At 43.9% G+C, this 24,631-nt stretch overlaps 3 protein-coding genes across 3 annotated transcripts; 2 read left to right on the top strand and 1 right to left on the bottom strand.

The window, feature by feature from the left end:
- Positions 1–719: 719 nt before the first annotated feature.
- T265_09304 (hypothetical protein) lies at positions 720–12,063 on the top strand (the record flags this gene model as incomplete). Its single annotated transcript, XM_009175333.1, has 10 exons — positions 720–796; positions 1,067–1,194; positions 1,434–1,624; positions 2,040–2,121; positions 3,999–4,087; positions 4,841–4,957; positions 7,015–7,117; positions 7,555–7,703; positions 10,561–10,641; positions 12,016–12,063. The coding sequence occupies 10 exons, from the start codon at positions 720–722 to the stop codon at positions 12,061–12,063; spliced, it is 1,065 nt and encodes a 354-aa protein (XP_009173597.1).
- Positions 11,950–16,961, bottom strand: T265_09303 (hypothetical protein; the record flags this gene model as incomplete). Its single annotated transcript, XM_009175332.1, has 2 exons — positions 11,950–12,127; positions 16,786–16,961. 2 exons carry the CDS (start codon positions 16,959–16,961, stop codon positions 11,950–11,952), a joined length of 354 nt encoding a protein of 117 aa, XP_009173596.1.
- Positions 15,714–22,260, top strand: T265_09305 (hypothetical protein; the record flags this gene model as incomplete). Its single annotated transcript, XM_009175334.1, has 4 exons — positions 15,714–15,874; positions 17,005–17,485; positions 18,876–19,427; positions 22,054–22,260. 4 exons carry the CDS (start codon positions 15,714–15,716, stop codon positions 22,258–22,260), a joined length of 1,401 nt encoding a protein of 466 aa, XP_009173598.1.
- Positions 22,261–24,631: the final 2,371 nt, after the last annotated feature.

A 24,631-nucleotide genomic window follows, 5' to 3' on the forward strand; every position in this document is an offset into this window, starting at 1 on the left:
AGCTAAGATGGACTGACTTCCGACACCCTGTTAGACAAAGTCTTCCTCATTCTGTTGAGGTAGTCTGCTACTCAGGAACAACTAGGTCTGTGTACACAAGTGGATGTGTTTAGAAGGCGCATTCGTGTTCCGTTGGCTCAGCCTACTTGACTTGTTCACTCATGATTTCCGTATGATCGTACAGCCAATGGGAATAACCAAAATGGCTTCGGAGCGGACGATCACAACCCACACTATTGAGCCAACATTCCGCTCGCCTTTGTTTGGTGTCTGGCTGTTGACACTGCACTTTTGGACGCTAACAACGTGGACAATAGACGTTTGTTGCATAGATTTGCTTATCCTTGTGTAATTAGTGACATAGGATGTCGAACCCATTTTTTTCTGTTAATGTTCGGGATTGTATTACATATGCGTCACTCGAAGATCCGTCTCGGGAACCTCAAAATCTTTGTTTCGGAAAACTGGGATGAAAGACATTTCAGTTGACTTCTTTCAAAGCGCCAATACTTGAGCAACATTTGAGTCAATCACTTTCGTTCATACAGGCCTATCAGCTCGAGATAAGCAAAGGATGACTATGGTTATCTGGGTTCTGAATGTTTCCAGTCTTTTCTTTAACTCGGGCCTATCAGACCACCAAAATCAATCAAACCCAGACGTTGGTTGACAAGGTTATGTAGGGCGCCCAATTTAAATGGAACGAAAAACTCGTTCTAATGAAGGAAACTACTCACAAGGTTGCTGAAAACTCTTTGACAGCCTACGATGACTTCTGGGAAGGGCGAAACCGGTCGTGAACTGTCGAAGAGTTTTCAGCAACCTTGTGAGTAGTTTTCTTTATGAAAATATACTGCGATATCTCGAGTATCGTGCCAACTGAAACATGAGGTGGCCTGTGTGCAGCACATTCAGTTATAGAATATCATGAACGAGTAATTCAGTTGAGTCTCTCGCGAAAACCAAATAGATCTACAAATGAATCTATTGCTCGAGAAGCCAGTTCTTTTCATACTGTTTTTCCACACATAACCAATGGTCTACTGTGTTTTGTTGCTTTGATCAGTGCCCAGGACCAGTGTCATCTGGGAGGACTATTACAGGAACACTTTGGTGAACGGCTGTTATGTCCTCCCCTGCCCAAATTCGAACTGGATGATGCCCAGGCAAATACGATCATGGAGCGTTATTACGGTAACAGCCACGTAAGTAAAATAAAAACCTCCTAAAATCGCTGTTCCCAATCCCAGGGCGAGGTGAAATGCAGGGCAAATTCGTCTTCCTGGCTATTGAGCTGTCATCGGACGGAAGGTGTTTTACGAAACCTTGGGCAAAGGGATTGCGGTCGCTTCTTTGAAGTGGCGTTGCTCCTGGTTGAACCACTAAATTTCAGTCCGTTTTGACCAAAACGTTTGCTCTTACCTTCTTAGTAGTTTCTATGGCTCCGTCAACCCTGAATCGTCTTGAAGTTTCAGATAGCTGTGCTGTGATCTTTATATACTGCTCACTTGAATGGGCTCAGTGGTTAGGGCACAAATTTACTGACCCCAAGGTCCGTGGTTCGAACCCGACCTGTCTAAACTTAAGCAACCCGGAAGTATCCCAGCCCTCGTGTTTCCTTCTGGTGGCACAGCAGCTGGCTTCGAAAGGGTATTAAGGCTGGACATTAAAAACTAAAAACCCTCACTTGAAACGTTGTGGCATCTCTCAGTACGAAGTTAATCAGTTACGTCCAAACGGCTATTCATGTGCGGGACTGATTTCCACATATTTCGGAGACACTGTCTAATTGAGTGGTCTCAAATCAAATGAGATCTCTGTGTAGGCTAATCGTTTATCTCAAGCAGTTATCCTATACTACTTGAGGCAAACTATTCAGCTGGTACTTGCACGAAATTACCACGTGCCTTTAGGTAAAACTCTTCTTCACGCATGTTCACTAGCTCGAACTTTTCAGACCGCAAAATGTGTGCTATTAAAGGGTCGATATTTTTGTTACATTTTTAATCAAGTCAAATCTACTCTCTGGAACGTTTCAGCAACCTCTGCCATCCCCAGAAAGTATGAAGAATAAAATTCTGCTGAACTTGACGCGCGCCGAGAAAGCGTTTGAAAAACAAGGTAAGTGCTGCTGCTTTGGTCTGTTTGCTTAAAAGGCTATTTGCATTCGTATCCAAAAAAAGGCTGTATCATGAAAGTAGATGATCAATCTAATCAAAAGGGTCACCAAAAAAACCAACACTTCAGTGTGGAAGCACAAACTTTCTACTCAGCAACTCACTTTTGTGATCTCTATCCATTTTGTAAGACTACACATTGGGCCGCTAAAACGCCACGATCAGACGACAACAGGGGCAGTTGCAATGCACCTTTAGGATCAGAACTTCTAACTACAAAAGACAGTTCGTCTCTTTGACCTAAAAGAGAGGTCTGTTGGTAGCCACTCGACGGCTTAAGCCTGGGTACTAGCACCATATCAAAATTATTTACCGGTGTAATGTGTCAATCCCTGTGCGTCCTGGTGTAAAGCCGCACTTTCTCCGCGCAATACCATGCAACCATATCTGTCAAATGGTACCAAGGATAAACTAACTACAATAGGGTTATATATATGTATATATACAATATTATTGATGTTTTTACCAGAATTCACGGCGGTGGGCACACATCATTTTGTGCGTTTCTTGAAACCATTTCGAGGGTTCTACCAAATTACGCATGTCATCGGTTGCATCTTCTTAATTATTTCCAGTAGTCAGCTTAGCCGGATATTTTAGTGAATTCAGGGGCTACACCAGATCAGTTCCCCTTCAAATTGTTACTGCTTGGCTGAATGAGAAGATCCCTAGTTCCTAGCTGACCAGATGTTGGCCACCTACATTCATTGTACACGGTTGCAAAATTGTATCAGTCAAAAAAATTGGCGACAAAAATTCATACCTAAAGCATGTTCTTCAGTATATCAGTCAATCACATTTACACAGATCTCACTGTTCTTTCTGGTTTTGAAATTACCCGGAGGTACCTTCACACATTTCCACGGCAATTGGAAACAAGCCACTTTCATTTATTCAGTCGTGTTTGGTGACGTTCTATTATTTGTTTATGAGCATATTTGCTTCGTTCAGCTGAAGACCTCTACATGAACTGGACGTTTACTTTGTTCTTTCCAGATCAAAAACAACAACTCCAGGAACAGTCGGTAAGTAGCAGGTTGATTAGGTGTAATGGCACCGAAATTTTATCCTCTCAGACCTATGCTGTTCGAAATGCTTGATGAAAGCTGAATAATTCAGGTTAGATCAGACATAGAATTTGCTGGCCAGCCCATTATCCAAATGTCTAGCGCCTGGACTTGAACTAACGTTCATTATCTCACATATTGGACATGATCCGTTCCAAAGTGTACGGATCTTCTTGACTGAAGACCACTGATGGAAGGAAGTATCACGTTCGTGTGTTATTTGACTGCGGATGGGGAGATACGTAGAGTTCGGCTTCAGATTTTTTATTATGGAATGTCAAAGGCCTTCATTTGACGGCAAAAGACCGACCAGATCTCTAACAGTCAAAACGCCAAAGGCCTCCGCGTTCATTTCATAGGCGTGGATAGATAGATTAGTCACATTTTTGCTACACTCTTCCGACTCTCTTATAAAAATGCTTCCCCTACTAGAAAGTCAATCCATTTCTAATGTACCCATATTGAGTCATTCTTGTGTTTTTTGTGTCTCAACCTTCTAAAAATCCAGTAACTATCTTTGATGTCTAAACTTTCTCAAGCTTGGTTCTCTTAAAGTGTTTGAAGGTGTATTTTATAGAATTGAGTTTAGTAGAGTGCCAGAAAGATCTCAGCCAATGTGACAGAGTCGCCGTTTTTGACACCGAGTCCTTGTTTCAATTGGTCATCTTGTTCGCCAAAAATCTATACCTCCGACAAATTCGCTTGATCTTCGTATCTCATATTATCACTTCTGTTTAGGGCCCATCTCGTGAAGATTCCCGCGACAATTCATCGTTTGACAAGACGGAATCCGGCCAAGTTCAATTGACTGTTTTCGTCACAGATCCTGAAGGCGAAGAGGGCGTAAGTAGTATTGTGACGTGGTCTTAAAGACACATTTTCTCCACAAAACCAAAACTAGAGAGAGGCCATGGTACAGGGGACGCATCGTGCGTAAAACGGGGGTGTACTGGGAGACAGTAGCTGTGACAAGTTTACCAGCTGATCCTCATGACACTTGTCGGTTCCCCGACAGTTCTATCCGAATGCAAGATCTTCCATAGTCTTGTTTGCCCACATTTTTTTACAAACATCTTTTCAGTTCTTTATTTTCTTTAGATGGTTTATCTTCTGAGAGGTGAGGCATATTGATAAGGGACTCGCAGAGACCCTCTATCAGCACCTAAAATGATACCTCAGATATGCTCTGTATAATTACAGATCGCAAATCTATTATGTAACTTCCTGAAGTGGCATCTTCTAAGCTAAACAGCACTGAGAAAAAAGTTTCATACCACTTAACCTTTTACATAATGTAACCCCTGCAAATCACTGGTGTTTACGTCAGATGTTTCACATGTTTCTGCATGTTTCACTTATCAACATATTAAACCTCTCTACAAGGTGCACCTATTCACAATTTATTATTTTGAGTTCAGTGACAGAGGTCTAAAGGTGATTTACTCTCATAGCAAATAGTGTGATCGAAAAAATAAGTGTCAGAAAACATCAAACACCTTTTAACATTAGAAAACCCTGTCGTATTCATCAAAGTTGTTAGCTGTGAATGCTGCAACTTCCATGGTTGTGCCAGCGGTGTTGGGCTGAAAATTCGAGCACATTACCGTTTTCACGAAACTAATCACCACACGTGTTCCAACTCCCAATTTGGACGACCCGAAGAATGTGTTCATCAGACTTCTGACCACTGACCAACCTGGAATGAGAGACTGTGTAAGTGTCACGTGGATACCTCCTAGTAGAGCTTGCTGAGTCTCCGAGGTACACAAGCTGCCAAACCACGGTAAGTTCCAATCTCTTCGTGACAGAAGTTGTTCAGCTGTGGCTAGCTGACATGCTAACTGAGGGGAGCACGAGTGCTGGGATACTGCCAGTTTTCCCAAGCCTAGACAGGAGAAGTCAAGATTCGGATGTCGGAAACACGGAACTATCAGTCAGTAAATCCACGCTCTAACCACTGATCCATCTTGCCCCCTGTCGTGTGATTAAACACCAGATTACATTCCCATGTTGCACTTTTGCACGTGTTCCCCAGTTTTTTGAACATACAGAAACCTGCTCATTACCTGTATTCATTGTTATCAAAACTTGCGTGTCTTTTCTGTTCTTAACAAATTGACAAAAACACATTTGTGCATATGCACAGAGTAGGAGTAAAGTGCTAATCTATGATCTACTTCGTAACCTGAGATTCTGCTTGTGATATAGCAATTTGAATGATTGTCAAAGTCACTCAGAAGACGCCATTTCTCTCTGAGGATCATTTTATTTCGTTTGTTACGTTTTTACCTCCAACAAGTATTGCAAAACCAGTCAAATAGTTTCCCGATTGGGTTTTGTCACTCCAGTCTTCCGAAGAACCACATCATTGCACATGTCCTAACGGTGCCTTACTGAATGACAGCCGGCAAGGAATCAGCACCCACTGTTTGCAGAAAAAGGTGCCACATAATGACTGATCTGGTTAGGTTTGTGTTGTCCTTTAGCTGAAGTACTGCTTGACTGAAAGGACTCGTCATCGGCTTAGTTCGGCAAACTGAAAACTCGCCTGCCCAGCAGTTCCTTCCTACGTATTTTCAACACAGCGGCCTGGATGGATATGAGGATTCCGAAATTGACATATTATGTTCAATCGCCGAGCCTTCTCACGTGTATATAGTGGAGGTAGCAATTTCCCAATCAGGAAAATGCGGCTGTACTATTTTTTTACCAAAATGGACGAAGTTTTCATTGCTAACGAAGCGCTTCTGGAAATCGACAATGTGTATAGTCAAAGTGCATACCGAGGGTTTGTGCACCTATCAGACACCCAAATGTCGAACTGCCACAATTCACATGAGCAGTTTGCTAGGATTTTAACGTAGATCAACCGAAAGTGGATGTGTGGAAACCTCTCGAGAGTAGCACACGCCGTTAAACAATACCTGATATACCTATTCTCGTTTGGTTAGACTAGAAGAGGACAATGTTGCCTTTAACATTTTCTGTCATGTTTTCTTTGTACTTTCGCGAGAAACCTCCAAACATCCACAGGCTTTACCCCTACCCAATCCAAACGCGCGGGAAACCTACTTGCGGCTGCCCTGGTTGAGAACGCAGTTGCAAGGGTTTATTAAAAATCCTGGCAGGATTTGGTTGATGACTCTCGAAACCAATGATTTCAAAGTACCTACCATAAACTGTTGCAACTGATTACGAAAGAGCTAATCTCGCGATGATGATGCCAAACAGACTAATCCACCAGACAGGTAAACGCAGATGAATGGTGTGCTACTCATCAAAACTTACAGCAAACTTTGAGCGACATCTGTGATTTGCAGGTGATTCTCCTGAGCTACTACCTCAAAAACAGACTAACCATGGACAACTCAATGTCTGTTTGAAGTATCGTTTTATTATGGCCATCCAAAGTATCTGACACTAGCCAAAATCGGAAACACTACACGTGTTCCACCAAGTCAAATGAGTTAATATCACTGGAATGTCATTCAAACCAATGGTCGTGTATAAGACTAAGAACATGCAAGAGCTTACAAACAAACCTCAAATGACTCATTCGTTCTACTCATCAGGTTATCGGGAATGTAAATGTTTGTAGAGTAGATTATAGGAGCAGGTAGAAGCTTTGGCCAAGTTTAGTATCGGCTAGCCAGAACTGGTACATCAAGATAAGGTAAACAGTTTGGTATTCATAAAAAGTACCTTGGAGTTATCATGCGTGTGTTCTCCATTTTGAAGCTTCCCAAGCACGACGTATCATCTATCGGAAGCAGTGGACAACTAAGCGTAACGGGAAGCCGATCAGTCGTTCAAACAAGAACAAGTGGGACCAGACTACAATACATGAAGCCATCGATCGCATCCAACCGAACGGTAAGCTTGTCAATTTTCATTCGAACGCGGACCAATACAATTTTTTTGTTCTTCAAATAGAATACGACACATGCAACTTTCAAACCTATCCTAAAAACCGGGCCGTTTACCATGGATACTACAAGACAAATCCATCCACGACTTGCCAGAATGATCTCACTTCCGGCTCCCGAACCCGTGCCCAATTTGTGCCTTGAACTGTTCAATCAACACATTTCCAGTTCGACTACAGATGTACATTTTGATAACAAACCTACTCAAACGGTCAAGTTGCATCGCAGTGTGAGTGAAAATACAACCGATTTGCTCAGACGTCGAGGAATTTTACCTAACACGGAAACCGGTAAATCTGAGCTCTGGTCGAAACCCCAAAGTTCCACAGAGTCACAAAACACGTTGAAAATCTTGAGCTGTTTGGCTAGTCTAACATTTGCCAGAACCGTCCAATTGGAGCATCGAGCCCGAAAAAAACGACTGCTACGGCGAATCTATTCGGAAGCTTACAAGAACAAATATCGACGTGATCGTTCTGGAAGACCGAGCGATAGAAAAGGCCCCGAAACTGCTGGAATTCCGGGGGACAAAGGTAACTTAGTTTGCGCTAACCTAACCGAATGATTCGGTGGTAATAGATCATTTGGCGTAAAGTGTGGTTCTCGTTATCATTGTGTAGGAGCGTTGCAAAAAAACAAAGAGAATGAAGTACTCACTTTTCTGATGAGACGATGGCATGACTGAGAATGAACAACAGTGCAGACCGATTCATCATCATTTCTGGCTGAATAGCCGGATTTTGTCTAAAGAGACCGATGCGAAAACCATTTTGTTCGTAATAAATTAAGTAATCTCTCACACTGAATCTCATCAACTTTGAATTTAACGATGACGTCTCTCACTGTGTGAATGAGTATCTGAACTAAGGGAATCGCCTTTTTTTAATCATTCATGTGTGGTAGTCAGCAGTCTGATATCACCCAAAATCAAACTATCCCTAATTCTGACAGGTCCGAATTCGGTTCAAGGCCAAACAAGTGGAACACGAATGGGCGGTCTGCGTTCGCTCTTCAATAAACGAAGCAATTCCACAGTAAAATCCACGGACCCACAGGCTCAGAAAAAGCGGCCCAGTATTCTACAAGTGGCTACAAGCGCAGCTCGTCGGCTATCGAACGCTTCCATGTTAAAACAATTCGATCCTGGCTCCAAAAGAAATTCTAAAAGTGGCTTGGAAATGTTGATGAAGCCCGATTTGGCACAAAGTATGGTGGCATTTTGTAGACGGATGAGTATTCGATCAACTACGGGAAGTCAACAAAGGTCGCCAGGTGAGCTGGTTATTCCATCAATTAATGCCGTTTAGAACAGTCGACTGAATGGTGAACGTGTTGAGTGTGAGATAAATCAGTGGTGAGAGGTAACAAAGGGCCGTGTTTTGAAACAAATACTTGCTCTTGTTGAGTTTAGACCATCCGGCAATACCTCAACCTTCGAGCTTTTTCTGATTTGTAAGTCAGGTATGCATCAGATGTAGGACACAGGCAAAAATTGCTCCCATCAATCGCCTCAACAAGATAGAGTAACTTGGTTATCCCAAAATGATATCCACCAGATTATAACCAACACAGGTATCATCTAACGCAATACAAAATTGGGGATCATCCTGGTGAACTTACGAATATTGAATATCTCTACTAAGTCAACACTAGAACAACCACTTCGTCAAGTTTGGCACGCAAAGAGTTTCATTAAGTCTCACAAACATGCATGCGTGGGACATTTCGTGATTAATCTCCACGGTTCAACGTGGTCTCATGAACGTTTACATCACTGTCTGGCATTTCGGAGAAGCGTTTGGGAAAAACACCATACCGGACCACAAGTGGGCAAACCTGGAAGCGGTCTAGATCGCTTGGCTCCGTGTAGGTGAGAATATCCAGAAGACATAAACATGAAACATGCACTCGACAAGTACGCTGAGTCTGCCTTGATCATGTGACACGAATCGACCGACCCAGTCACTCAACTGTCCTCTAGACTGTCTCACAGCATCTAACTAGATGAAACGTGGGGGCGAAAAAACAACCAGTCGTTCGTGTCTCCACCTATAGCATTTCACTAACCAATCTTCGCTGAGTATTTCATTTTTCGCTCCTATTTTAACCATTAGATATGCACTGACCTGATTAAGAGATCCCGAAAACATCAATGTTACCCCACTGTGTTCTTGTTCAAATACTCATTTGCACACCATTCGGACACACTTGGGCTCTGATGAAACCCAGCTAAATCAATCAATCATGGCACTCCTCGACCGAGTATGCGGTAAACACGCAACCTCACGCTTCACTCTGTACCGCATTCGATATATCGAGATGCATTCTCTCGAATGAAACTACGCACAAAGTCGATTTAAGCTCCTAAACAGCCCAGTTTCATTCTTTTTGGGGCTCTTCGGACAGAACTAGTCCCCGAGTTCTGGTCACCCTTATGTTTTGTTCCAAATCGAATCGGATTTTCGACATGCGAATGGTTTGAAGTAAAATGGAGTTATTACCCGTACACCAACTACGTACTACCCCGAATTCTGTGCCGTATGGTTCGAATTCCCAGGGTTTTGTTCGACCATTCGGACAAGGTGAAAACGAAGGCCAAGGTCACATGATGCACTCGCTTACTAGACTGACTTGCCAGGTAGAAACACATGAGTTAATCGTACACATCCGACGAAATCCCGTGACCAAAACCTATTTTAAAAAAGTCTGCAGAAAATCGGCATATACGTGACCTTGGAGACTAGCGCCACCGCGACTATTGTGATCAATGGTAATTTAGATTGTCTAGGAGTGAAATCTAAGGAAGTCAGACAGTAAGCTGAATCCCATTGAAGATTTCAGATGGTCAGCACAGCTAGTAAAAAATTCCGGGATAAAGGAGGAAAGATAACTTAGTGAGAATGGGTAGAACGCAGTCTATCGCAATAGCTCACATGATTTCACTAAAACGACATGCTGATGACAGGTTGATCATGACGCCACGGAAAATGGTGGCTCTGTGCTACGGATAGGTGTAAAATGTTCTCGTGATTTTACTAGCAACTCAAGTGATTTTTTCAGAAAGCATAATCAATTTAATCCTAAAATGTATCCACTCAAGTTGTTCCAGTTCGATTGCTTGTGAACATACGTACTGTGCGGGTGACCTGCACTTATGTTATTTTACCTAGTTCTGACTAGGTCCAGTAAAATGAGGAGCTCATTTCGGCAGACATCCTATTGACCACAACAAATAATGATTGGCCCAGCCAGCGTGGGGGGGGCGGAGTTCGCCAAGAGATCTATATTTATTTGGACTAAACAACTAGTCTAATCGACGGCAAATTTTCAGCAACCTCGTGAGTAGTGCATTGCAAATATACATGTATCGCGATATCTCAAATATTGTAGCGACTGAAACATGAGGCGGCCTGGCGCAGCACATTCAGTTGCCTGGAAACATCACAAATTAGAGATTCAGCTGGGTTCCAGGTGAGTCTCTGGTGATTCTCTCAAAAAAAAACAAATTAGTTTGCAAATTAGTGTATTTCGCTAACCAGACTTATCATTAGAAACTCACACCTTCAGTAAAACAACTAAAATAATGGTCATTTCAAAAGGGGCCACACAATAAATTATTTGAACTCAACAATTACGCAAATGGGTTTGCAGGTGTGTGGCCTAGAAATCAAAAGCCTGTGCTTAGAGTTTGGGTTACTCCGACCAAAATGTACAAACTTCATTAATTCATTCCAAAACACCGTTTTTTAAACTCATGACCGACGTATCCATTGATGCTTAACACAATATTCCACTCAACGTTCTTTACAGTTAGAAAGAATACAGAAAAACCACCTTTGGAACCAAGGGATTCGTCCGATGTAACCTCGAACTCCCTATCGACACAGGATCGAACGAGGAGCCGTAGCGGCTCATCATCGCATTCGTCTGGAGTTTTCAACGGTGAACTGAAAATCCCTTCGGTGAATGTCTCTCGCGATGGAAGCACTAAGCGTACAGGTTCAACCAGCAGTAACGATTTACAGCCCAGTCAAATGCTGGGGGATGGAAAGAAGAAAAGACGGTCTTGTGCTAGGTGCTCCTGTAGCAGTGGCAGCAAGAGTAGTTTCGGTTCGTCATCCGAATCCCTCTTGAGTACTTCGAAGAGAAAGCAATCTTCCAAAGACTCAACCTCAAAACTTGAACCCGAAAAGACACGTGTTAGGCGAAATTCTTCTGTGAAGCCAACCAAGTCTCCCCCCGCGAAATCTCCCGATACTCAATTCCCTCGGCAATCAATAGTTTCTCGGATGCCTAGCAGTATGGTTTCGTCTTCCACTAGTTCCTCTTCTATAACGAGTTCCACGGAGACCGAAGAGACTTCGTTCACTTCAACTGACTCATCGGAATTTTTGAACAATGTCCCACATCGCCCCATGTCTCCAAGTCATGTTGGATTTATGAGCGATTCATTTTCCAGCTCCGACGAGCGATGTGCTCTGCCTCATCGGCCCATAACCAGAAAACCCTTACTAAATCATACATATCCGAACGGCGAAGTCAGGACCGGTACCTTGCCGTCAACTTTTCGTCAGCGTACCTCGTCTGGATTACATAACTCTCCACAGAGCGCCCCTTATGATAACCAGTGGGCTGGGGCCTCTTTGGAACCGAGTTTTGCTCAGAACACATCAGCTTTGGGAACAAAGGACACGGCAGTTCTACCCTCTCAGCTCATGTGGCGATGTGCGAGCCAGTGGCTGGCCAAATGTCGTGTGGTCCTTACATCGGTGCTTCACGTCATGGATATGTTAAAGAGCAAAGCGGGAACCAAGGCTTTGGCTGAGTATCCTTTTTTGGATGTAGAATATAGATCATTTTGCCCTTGTCCAGGTTTCCGATAAGGAACTTTGAATGACGCGTATGTTCCGCAGTCACGAATACCAAAAGGAAGAATTGGGTTAGAAATTCTACAGTACTATTTACACAAGAGTAAGCAAATGTATACAAAAAACGTCTATTGTCCACGCTCGTAGTAGCAACGATTGCACAAGTCTGTCACTGGCCAGCACAGTGCAGTGTGAATGCAGCACACCAAACAGCGTTGGGCAGAATGCTGGCTCAGTAGTTTGGGTTGCGATCGTCTCTGAGACCAGTATCTTCATTCTGATTGGCGATGTGATCACACGGAACTCATTAGGGCCAGGTCAGGCCCATCAAACGGAACACGAACGCGCATGGGTAACTAGGTCAGAAACGTACATTCAGACGCGATAATCCGCAAGTATCGGACGGAATACACTCATCTTTGCAGCAGGGTGAGTGGCGGTACAGATGAGCAAGTACATAGGCGGAGTTAGCAACTTGATGGTGGAATTGTAATGAGGTGTAGCAAGACTCAGTAGTACCTCACAAGGTAAACAGCTTTAATCTACGCTCTTCTCCGTAACAATTGCTCATAAGTATATTATCTTCAGTTTGACAATGCAATGCACTTTAACTCATAGTTTTCTCACCGAAGATACACCAAACACCGGCTGGTTATTGTGGAATCAACCGATGAGTGTGATTGGCAAACTAGGCAGGTAAGCATTCGTCGTTTATCACACCTTCTCTAGATGAAACGTTTATCTGTCTTCGTGCGACCTTTATAGTTGTCCAGAATCATTCAGTAGAAGCGTTGGAGTCGAATTTTGTTCTCCTTCATACGCTCTTCTTTGTCCAATAACAGTCAACTTTTCACTGAACAGTTTAGGGACACCGGGGTGACGCAGAACACCGAAAAACATGAACATTTTGCAGTGGTCTTTGAAACTTCTCTCTCAATACAAACTTTCCGTTCAGTTTCACGCAACTGTTAGATCAATGGCCGTAATAAATCCACCAATATCCAGGATAGCCACATCAGAAATACACCAAAATATCTCGACTACGAGTTTATGGTACCTTCGTATTGGCCCGCCTTCTCCAAAACAACTATTTCCGTATTCATTTAAAATGCTAGCTGTAGAGAAGGGGAGTACTTGAGCATCCTGAGGTAAAAAGTACTTATTTATGGCAGAATTTTGATCACCAATCGGTCTACCTTAACAAAGTCACACTACGGAATGCCATATGTGCGAAAAAGTAGATTGCTTCCCCACTTTTCCACCAGAATTCCACGGGGAAATTTCTTGGGCTCATCGTGAGTGAAGTTGTGTACAATGTGGAAAGGTGGAGTTTTCTATGTCCCTGCCTCACACACACTGGGGATCGTTCCAGCTGAACAGGCTATGAAAATGAACTGTGTCCACATAACAGACGGTGCACAGACGTCGATCCACCCAACCTCGCACTGACGATGTCACCTCGGTTGGTAATGAAACGCCTGCCACGTTTCCTTGATTAACAGACCGACAACCAAGACTGACCGTAGTTTCATTCTGTGTTACAGTCCATGATCCGCGGGACACTCCTGATGGCGGAATTCCCAACAGGTCGACAACTTTCCGGCAGAAAAGAAGATCACAACCTGATGACTATAATCAGTTAAAACATGCTCAACTGTTTAGTGTTTTCGCACTTAAAAGGCGACTAAAAGTAAATTACATCGTCAACAGCTCATGCTCCAGCGGTTGATTCCAACTCTGGTTGCAAACATGCTACATCACTTGGTGCGGTAGCCTTCATCATAGTGTATTTAACCACATTTAACGCGTAATAAGGACCTCATGTTTCAGCTTTGGTTTCTAGAGTTGAAATCCGCTGGAAAACTGACCTTAAATCGGAAAACTCACTTTTCCCATAGGTATGGCTCGCTGTTGAAGACTGGTCGTTTCATATTTCTTCGTTCGGTTCGTTGGTTCTTCGGTTCGGTGTTTCACTTTGGTGGATAGCATAACAAGCACTAGTCTCTTGTGGCTTCCTTTGATCAGCTAGCCCGATTCTACTGAAAGCAGCAAGAACCACCACATGGTAATTGAGTTCTTTTGCCTTAAGAGAAGTTCATATTCCAAGTATGCGCCTTCGATTTCTGTCTGAAGGAGCCTTACGTCCCAGATTCTAATTTTTATGTAGAATAGTCAAGAAATGTGGTTGTCGAGCCTCGATATAAGGGCTTGTTACGAACTTCCTATCCGGTTCTCTACTCACAAGTTCTGACCGAACAGACACAGGGGGACAAAAAGGTAGTCAAAAGCCTAATACTACTGCGCAGAGAGGTGTTTATTGAGTCGCATCCATCTTTTGTCTTTTGCTAATCAAGCGGTCATCACAGTTAACTGTTGGAGTATCAGTTTATATGGATTCAGGACCTGAATTTTCTAGCCAAACCTAACTTAGTAGAGAACACCATCGATGCTTCTGTCGAGTGGGTGTCACCCACTAGAGAGGGACATCTCACTTTTACCAAACCCTTATTCCAACGATCTGTCGCTGCCCTGAACTGCGTTTTCTCGTAGTATGGGTCCTTCCAGGCGCGGTGAGGTCCAATAAAATGAGTTCCTATCAGTGTCAACCGCAGGCTCATTGAAGCACGGAAGCCCAACCATCACACCACAGTAGGTCGGAATTCCACTGATACTCCCAAAAATAACCTGTAGAACAAAGTGAAGACAAAATGGAATGTGATCAATTAGACCGCTAGAAATGCTCATATCGAGTAGCATCTTCCAGGTAGTCGTGACGACATAGTGATTTAAATATGTGGAATTAGCAAGTTGGCTTGTCATACATATTATCGCTGCACATGCAGTCATGTGTGCATCGTCGTTCAACTAAAAATAAACGATGAACCAGAACACTTCTTGCACCGATCCTTATTTGTTACACACAAAAGCCGGGGCTCCACACCGGAAGTAAGGAGGGGTTTGGACAGTAATAAACCCCGTACTTTTGAATATACCTTTCAAACTGATGGTTGGTGCAGCAAGCGTTCGTTAAACTGGCTATGTCCCTAGAGAGCTATCGATCCAAATCAAGTGCAAACACGAAAATGAAAGAATCACTTTTTGGATAGAAAATCCTCAGTGCGATTCCAGGTGTGACTGAGCAATTACCGCCTTATGAAGTGAGTATTCTTGCCCCTGTTATTTGGATTCTTGATAGACCTGCAGCGCAAAAGACATTTCGTGGGGATTATCTTTCAGTGTTACTTTCGATTTTTAGTGAAACTCCCTAAGGTTGATTTCAATCCACTTTTAACTGCCGATGTTGTCAAAGTAACCTGGGGAGAGAGAATGTGACGTATTATTCACTGAAAATCTGACAATGCTTGTGGCCCAGTGACACAATAGCAAGCATGCAGCTCAAAAGGAGCTTTCCTATTCAACAGCAAATAAATGACTGCTGCATTCAAGTAATAGATCGAGAAACCACGCGCAAAGTCATGTAAGGCACGGTGATGCCTGTTAGAACTTGTAGGATAGACCGATAACAGAATGACACAATTGCTTTCGTCTCACATGTGAAAAGACTATTAGATATCAGACTGACATATGTTTAGGACAATGCCACATTCATCCATATAAATAAGTACGATTCCTCTTTCTGTTCTCTGAAAGATACTGCAGCTTGTCGGATGTCAAATGGTTCCCATGCAAATCAAAATCCCGATGTGGACTGGTGAACAGTCTGCGAATGGTGATTCTAAACCTACGTATCGCAGGGTCCCGAGTGTCCGAGAGCAAATCTACAGGTCCTACTCGGTTGAGCAAGTCAAAATGTCCCAAGATGCACAAATATCTGGGTGAGTGTGAGTCAGCTCTCCTAAATTAGCTCGCATTTTTTCTTTCTAAGCTTTCAACACAACAGACCTCGCTTAGTGCTCTGGCTTTTGGGCAAAACAGCTTGCGAAAGCACACAATTTCTCCACATATCCACTCGACTTTTGAGTGACCAATCTGAGGAGAACACTGAAGGTGTTCGAAACTCCAACTGGAGTTCAAACCTCGGCACGGTCAAGGACATGCACTGTTGGTAAGAAATAGTAAGAGCGAAACTTGAGTCCAGTGCTTCTACCGTCTGTGATGGACACATCAGAATAAACACGGAAGGTCACGAGGAGGATCATTCAAACGGAATTGATGTGAAGTTTGGTTTATATCTGGGCACATTCTAACTCATATACGTTGTTGAAAGTATTTCTAGTTACACAAATCTCAATATTTATCCACAGAAATCGATGAACGTGTTGAATCTCAAGGCCTTTCAAGCATGAAAGGACTTGACAGCTGCACAAAAACAACTTGACCAAGGTCGCACGCGTGACACGTGACACAGGTGCTAGTAGCGTAAGCGAAGTGGATTGCAAATGTGAAGTGTACTTTTAATGATCAAACTAATCGAGGTGGGTGAAGAGTGAATCAAGCAAAATGGAGTCGCTAAACACATTTTATTGTTACATCTTGAATGGCTTAACGGATATTGTCGTTAGAAAGCTTTACTTTCGCGACAAACGACAAGGTGGAATGAACGGGATGGCGTGAAAGACATCTCGTGCTGTTCACTCAACAAGCATCTTGCTCTAATCTTTTTGCCCAGTGTTTATATTCTTTACACCTTCTGTTCACAGGTATACTCTCAAACCCGCGAGACTGCGAATGGACACATGCATTCATACTCATAAATACCCAAAGGAGTGGCTGTTCGTAGGCTTACCCATCGGCCCAAGTTCGGAACAAGCAGAGACTACCAGTCTCTTTCCCGCATCTACCCCCGGTCGCTGGCCCGCTCTGGCTTGCACATGTTGCTACGACCCCTTCTCGGAGGAACGTGCGCGTGATCAGTTGAGACAGTTGCATCGCTATCGTTACGGCAAAACATCCACGAGCCATTCCAAACTGATGTACAACAGTCGGAACAAGCAGAGACTACCAGTCTCTTTCCCGCATCTACCCCCGGTCGCTGGCCCGCTCTGGCTTGCACATGTTGCTACGACCCCTTCTCGGAGGAACGTGCGCGTGATCAGTTGAGACAGTTGCATCGCTATCGTTACGGCAAAACATCCACGAGCCATTCCAAACTGATGTACAACAGCCTTCTGCCTTGGAATGTATCATTTCAGGTTCTGAGCTTCACGAACAACTTCGCGTTGGCGCACTCGGACCAGCACCCTCCAAGTTCCATACAGGATCGATCAAACACGACTCATAAGCTGCCAAGGCGTTATCAGCGCGCTGCTAGCTCGGCAGCTCAATCTGGTCGGACCCCACGCAATCAGCCATCACCTCAGAAAACTCGGCGAAGAACTTCTAAGGAGAATCTGGTTAATGATTGCAACGGTGTACAACAGGACCATGCTCGAAGAGTATCTGCGGGTGGGAGGTCGGACATCTCGGAATCAGAAATACGCATTGAGGTATGTGAGTACAAGTTAACCACTGAAAATTTCTCTGAAGAGTCGGTGCCGAACTCTTCCTATACAGCTTCAAGAACGTCTACTTTAGGTTCGGTGATCCGAATGACCCAACTGAGGCTGGTCTGTGTCTGATTGTAGCCAATTTTCACCACAGGAAATTTTGTTCTTGTGCCGACAAATGAACATAGTTACCAGTCATATTCCGCCAGAAGTCTCCGAAAAATAAACTGCTCTGAAAAGACTGGCTTGACAAAGTAGGTACCCTCGATTGCTCCCGCTGATCTGCCTATTTCGTGATCGGGGGACGAGAACCCAAAAACTTATTGATGGGCAAACTGGGCATAGTGCGGCCAGCGTTCCGTAAACCGGGTAGACAACACTCGATAAACTTTAACAAAAGGAACACTGAGACCACTCCGCCTATTCTGGGGGGCGAGATAGCTCAAGTGGTTAGAGCGCGAATTTACTGACCCGGAGGTCCGTGGTTCGAACCCAACATGCAAGCTGTGGGGACTGACAGAGAGAATTATATAATCTGTTCGTGTGAGCCCATGATTCAAGCCTCAAACCAATACAGATGGTTTATAGTACAATGCGGCAAGATGACTCGTGTGGTTAGAGCGCGAATTTACTGACTCGGAGGTCCGTGGTTCGAACCCAACCTCTGCCTCTCGACTCCCCAGTCTAGGCTTGGGCAACCTGACAGTATCCCAGCCCTCGTGCTTCCTTCGGATGGCATGGCAGCTAGGCACCGAAAGGGCGCTACAGCTGAACGATTATCATTATTTATTTATTCTGAATTCCTCATTTCGCATGGTGGTATCCCATCAATACCATCAGAAATTGCATGCAAGCTGTGGGGACAGACAGAGAGAATTATAGAATCTGTTGGTGTGAGCCCATGATTCAAGCCTCAAACCAATACAGATGGTTTATAGTACAATGCGGCAAGATGACTCGTGTGGTTAGAGCGCGAATTTACTGACTGGAAGGTCCGTGGTTCGAAACCGACCTCTACCTCTCGACTTCCCCTGTCTGGGCTTGGGCAACCTGTCAGTATCCCAGCCCTCGTACATCCTTCAGGTGGCATGGCAGCGACGTATCGGGAGGGTGCTGTAGCTGAATGATAGTACGGTACGATTCAGTAAATTCGGGAGTTCAGATTCAAATTTTGCCACAATATCAAACTGGCGAATTGTTTTGCCACGCCTGTGAACCTCACTGTTTTGCAACTTCTCCATTTAGGGAATTTTGTCACATTCAAACGGTGATGAAAGACCTAAAAGGGTCTCTCTAGCACGAAGTCCTGAAACAAACAACAAAATTTGGCTTGGTACAGCACTTCAGTAGGATCAATTGCTTATTTATTTTTTTGCGTTAACATTTACAGGGAGAGCTGCTCGGTCCTTGCTTTTTTGGACTACAAGAGACAGGTTTCAGACGACAACAACAACGATTGTCAGCTGTGACAACACCCGTGTTGAAAAGGTCCACGGTCTCCCATGCTTACACAATGCATGATATTCGAAGCATCCCCAACAACTTTCCGAATTCGCCCTCAATAACACAATCCAGCCTATTCAGTGTGCCTTACCGCAGTTGTACGGGTCTCTACGGCAGCAATTCCAACATTTTCGACCTACTGGGGGCAGCGAAAATTGACTTTACTCGTCTTCCAAGCCCAGAAGCGGTTGTGATCCGGCTGAAGGCCCGTAACAGAGCTTCCACCCTCGAGTCTGACACCAGTTTTGAGGAGGGAGTAGCCATTCGACTTTTCAGTACAAGCAGCCCCGTGGAAAACACGCCAACAGGATACCAACACTTGAGACTACGTTTTGGGCAACCGTTTCCGTCTGATTCAAGTTCGGAAGATCACCGCAGTCGACATGAAGTATGCCATAGTCAGCTGTGTAATACAGTGGGTTTGTGGATTTTCTGTAAGGTGAGTACTGTCTGTGAGTGTGTGCCTGGTGATTCAGACTGAACCAAAGAGAACATAGTGGCAATTTTCATACTGTGAAGTAGTGCTCCTTTTCGTTTTTCCGAAACCATGTTCAATCATCTAAAAGGTGTGTTTATGACTTCAACATATGTAAGAAATTAGCTCATGGGGAATTCCCCTGCGGAGATGTTGCAGATCCTGGTAGCTTGGTTTCGAACTACTCTAGGTTTCAAGTAGAACATAAGCTTGACGGAAACCCGGGGACTGCGCCTACCTGATGAGCCCCAAGAGGGGTGAAACCGGTCGTGGGCTGTCGATGGATTTTCAGCAACCTTACGAGTAGTACATTACAAATATACTCTAGGAGGTTTCTGACACCTGGTGAGTTCAAGCAACTCTTTGAAAAAACTTTGTAATTTAGTGGTAATTTGTGACGATCAACATTCCATTGTTCCTGGCTTCCTGGAAATCTCACCAACAAACAGGTACCAATAATCTGATCAGGAATAAAAAGATTCCAGAAATTGTACAGGGTTTCTACTGGAAAGTCATCAGTCTGGCAGAGCCATTATCATGCGTATCACATCGGTCGGTTGAAGGCTGAGTGACGCTATCATTCCACAGAACAATTACTCGTGGCTCATAGACAGTTGCTCAGACTTCGACCCTGTAGGTCATTGTTTCGAATTTCCTTCTCAGTTTGTGAGGTTCGAACTGTTAGTGCATCGCAGCTAGGTTGAAGTCAGTGCGCGCACTGATGACGTCACCACGGTTGGTGGCAAAACATCTGCAAGTAAATAGCCCGGCGAACAGATCACCAGGCGTTGGGTCTATAACCAAAATGGCAGACCAATTTGGTTTTTTGAGAGACTCAATTGGAACTCAGCTGAATCTCTCGTTTGTGAGTGTATTTCGCTAATGTCGTGTAATTTGGTTTTACGTAAAACATAATTTTGACGGAAACTCAGGGACTGCTCCCCAAGAAGGGCGAAACCTTTCGTGGGTTGTCGACGAATTTTCAGCAACCTTATGAGTAGTGCATTACAAATATACAAAATAGCAGACATTACTAGCATGCCACACTGTGGAATCCGTAAATTTTCCATTTGCCCCTCGTTGCATGCTGTTTGCCAGTTAAATTCGCTAATTCTGATTGGAATTTGAGCTCAGTTCTGAACAGGATTCGCTCGTGACTAGGCCCTAACTCCAGAGGACAGATTTAACGATATCAAACTCTTCCGCCTCATGTACTATGACCACGGAACCAGTCGAGTTAGGAGCACACGCTTCACCGAATGACCAACAAATCTCGCCAGCCAACGGACTTCTGTGCATTCTTCACAAAGGCGCACAAATGAGGTCCATTTTCGACCCTGGTTCCACGGACCAGGATATTGAATGATAAACAAATCTCACCAGGCAACGGACTTGGGTGCATTCATCACAAAGGCGCATAAATGCGGTCCACTTTCGACCCTGGTTCCACGGACCAGGATATGTGCTCTAAGACACCGGGAAAACGAATTCCACATAGGGATGATAAGAAAGACAGTTAGCGAGGGTTCATATCATGTCATACGGTTTTTTTCCAATCGCAGCTTACGAAATACGATCAAAAAAGCTAAAACCAACAGAAAAAATAAAAATTCCAAATTGAACCGGAGGATAGGTTTAACGAGGATCAAGGATCATGCACTTGGGCGCCCTGGTCTCTCACTGTTCAGCGGATGTATTAATCACAGCTCCTAACAAATTAGGCGATGGGTCGCCCACATGCTATGTCTACTTCACCAGCGGCTAACACGTAGTCTTTATTACCAAATGAGACCAGTACAAATCACAGGGAGGACGAACTCCCGCCAACCCAAGTATAACAGCAACTTTGGCTTGGTGGACGAAAGCAAAACAGTACAAATTTAGAAACGTCGCACATATGGTAACCAGCATTGATAATCTCAAGTTTCAGCCTACGTCCTACATTGCTCGCTTTCAGACGCAGTGACTCTCGTATCGGTGAAAGAAATCCATTGGGGTTTGTCTCGGAGGACTTTGAGAAACTGTTGCACGTTCCCATCCAGTACACAAACCAAAGCATACAGTTAGTGCTACGGAACTGTATACCAACCTTTTTGGAAGCGTTCATTGAGGTGGGTCTGATCGTTAACTGTGCCAATGATCACACAAAACTGCTAAGTGATCAGGACTTCCGAATCTTTGACGTTGGTCAAAGCACTGCTGCCAAGCTGACAGGTTGAATGACACACGGCTTAACATAATTCCAGAAACTCCAGGGTCTCAGTTACGTACTGCGGAGTGAAGCCCTGTTCTAATCACTTCAAGCTGACCTGGTTTCAGCTTCTAGAGCAACTGCACATTTAGAAGTAACATTAGGAACAAAGCCAATACATTTTTTTTTAAGCGTTTTTCTCTTAAAAGCATCAGGATTATCAAATGTGAAACAGGGATGTCTGACGGTTCTGACTTTCATATGGCACAATATCGAAAATATCTAGTGGTCATGTAAGGCTGTCATTGGGAGCGTCAATCCGTATTTTCTTGACCGATGTGAATGCACCACTCACTTGATGATTAACACTTGGAATATTTTGATTCCACTGCATTTCAGATAGACTTAGCTATCCATGCACCAATATCTCTTGGTGAACTTGTGGATACAGTGAGCCAGGAACTGTCGAGCCGGTGCAACAGCTTGACACGCAAGTACTACTGCACAGAACAGGGACAGAGTAACGACGGCTTCACATCATCGCTGCGCAACGTCCAAATGCCATCAGCCGACTTGGTTCAGTCTGCTATTGAAATGGAGATGTGAGCCGACAGGCAATTCAGTTTCACCGAGTGGAACTGTTCAGGTCGCTCATTCAACCATAAGTTACTATATATATATAAATACCATTCTCTCTATTTTTGCTCATACAATGCACACAATAAAATGATATCATGAACAACATTTATTGATCGAAAAGTGGAAGGACTTGCGACAACTTTTGTGCATCCGTATATGAATATTGGTGCTACCGTTTCTACGCAGATGATGACGAATATCGGTTCTTGGAAAGGGTCGCTCTTCAGTTACTAAATTTAATCCATGTTTGTGAACGGTGCCTGAAGACTATTCCACTGAAAACAATCTAAATGGCAAGTCACTTCCTGTTCGCCAAGAGTGATTTCACTTGTTGCCCCATAAGTGTCAATTCCACGAAGTTTAGTCGAGATTCGCTAAAGATTCAGGTCTCATTCTAATCAGGTTACGAAAGAAAAGACATTCAACTATGGTGGGCTGCGAGATGTAGCTTTCTTAAAAATTGGAACTCTGATAAAGCATATAACTGGCGCCTACTGCCCCCAGAACCCCACCCCGCAATCTGATAGTGAAAGGACTCAAGAGATGCGGCCTACTGTACCCCACATACACACCTGCCCGCATGCAGCGCCTTGTACCCGTGCATAATTTTTGGAAAATGCATTCGTTCGCATACAAAGCAGGTTCTGACAGGAGATTCATCTGAATCAAGCTAAATCTTTAGTTGATGATGGTGCGCTTCAAAAGAGTGTGGATAGACAGTCCGCCCAACGTATCAAGTAGCATTAATTACAAGATGTCAAAATATGTTGTTGCTTAGACATAACAAACTACTTATAAGTTTGTTGAAAACACTTCCACCGTTCGACGAAAGTTTTTCTTTTCTCCACCGAGAGAAAAACCACCACCGCCAAACCACATCCTGTGAGTATGGTTCGTCCTGTCGGGTGCTCGCAGTACCGCAGCCCAACATGTGTATTCCCTTCATAATTGATCGAGCTTAGATGATGAAGTACTGTCAGCTATGTGTCCCTCTCTCTGCCTCAGTGGAAGTAACCTGAACGGAATCTCGCAGGAAAGGATAACCTATAGGCTGGTACACTGAAGGATTTGAGGGAATTGACACCTGAGTGGCTGGCCAGTAAGGTAACGGAAGAGACGCGGGGTTTTACTAATCTGTTCAGAAGAATGGGTGGGATAACATCTTGTAACACCATGACCGAACGACGAGTAGCGCTATACCATTCGAACTATGACAAGCTGAACTGTTTCCTCCTCAAATGCCTAAGAGGCCGATGGTTCGAATCGATCAATCCATCCACACGACACTGACGATTCCCAACAAGCTCCACAGTGCTTCTCGTCTTTTCCGCGTAGAACGGATTAAGCAAGATGACGAAATTTAGATTTAGTCTTGGAATTCGTTCAGGCCAAATGAAACAATTAAAAACTTTCAACTTCAGATATGTGTGGTCCGTACGCGATAAGTGCTTAATTTGACCCATTCTGCAACGAACATATCTGATATCATTCAAACTGTAATGGTTGCTCAACAAGACACTGTAAGTCACCGTTTGATTGAATGGTGTGAGGAATTAAGCTTCAAAGAGATTCAAAACGATTAAGCCTGCACTTTTCGACACACACGTGTCTGGTATCTGATGGTCAAAGTCTACGCTGGATGCAGCACCTGGATAAGTGAATAAAGCTTGTTTCCCGGTGAAGTTTTCTGGGTTTCTCTTACCACGCGCCACCAATGTAAGACTAAAACCAACCTGGAGTTCAAGTACATAATTCGACATTTTCATTTACAAAACAGAGAATACGAGCGACAGCTATTCAGCCCTTTGGATGAACAAAATTTTGTCTTGATTAAACAGCTACAGTTGTGGGCAAGAACTAGATAACTTCACCATGGTTTGCGATGTGATGAGTTCACGTGACAAAACCAGTACATGGGCACTGAACTGTTGGTATAAGAAGGTTCCTATGGGTTGGTACACATTCTCACTTATGCCCGGCCTTCAGGAGAAGTAGATAAAATCCTTGCCCCGGGGTGAGCTGTTTGAAGCAAATTACCATAGCAAGCGATACAACTGGAGGATGGGGGCGGTAAGCGAAAATGCGACGGTGACCAGACTATGATATAATCGATCAGTCTGCCTTAAGATGGCTTCGTCACTATCGAACTGAATTGGGAATTACATGGTATAACTTTGAAGACGTCCAATTAAAGCACAAACTGTGCAACCGATAGGAATGAATTTTGGAATTGTGAAACAGTGGGTCACGTCTAGCAGACTCATCAAGACAGTGTGGCGATACAAGTGGTGAAATTGCAAACTTTCGTTCGCTTTCATCGACCCCATACAAGACCTAT

This window comes from Opisthorchis viverrini (genome assembly GCF_000715545.1).
Source record: "Opisthorchis viverrini unplaced genomic scaffold opera_v5_273, whole genome shotgun sequence".
Lineage (NCBI taxonomy): Eukaryota > Metazoa > Platyhelminthes > Trematoda > Opisthorchiida > Opisthorchiidae > Opisthorchis > Opisthorchis viverrini.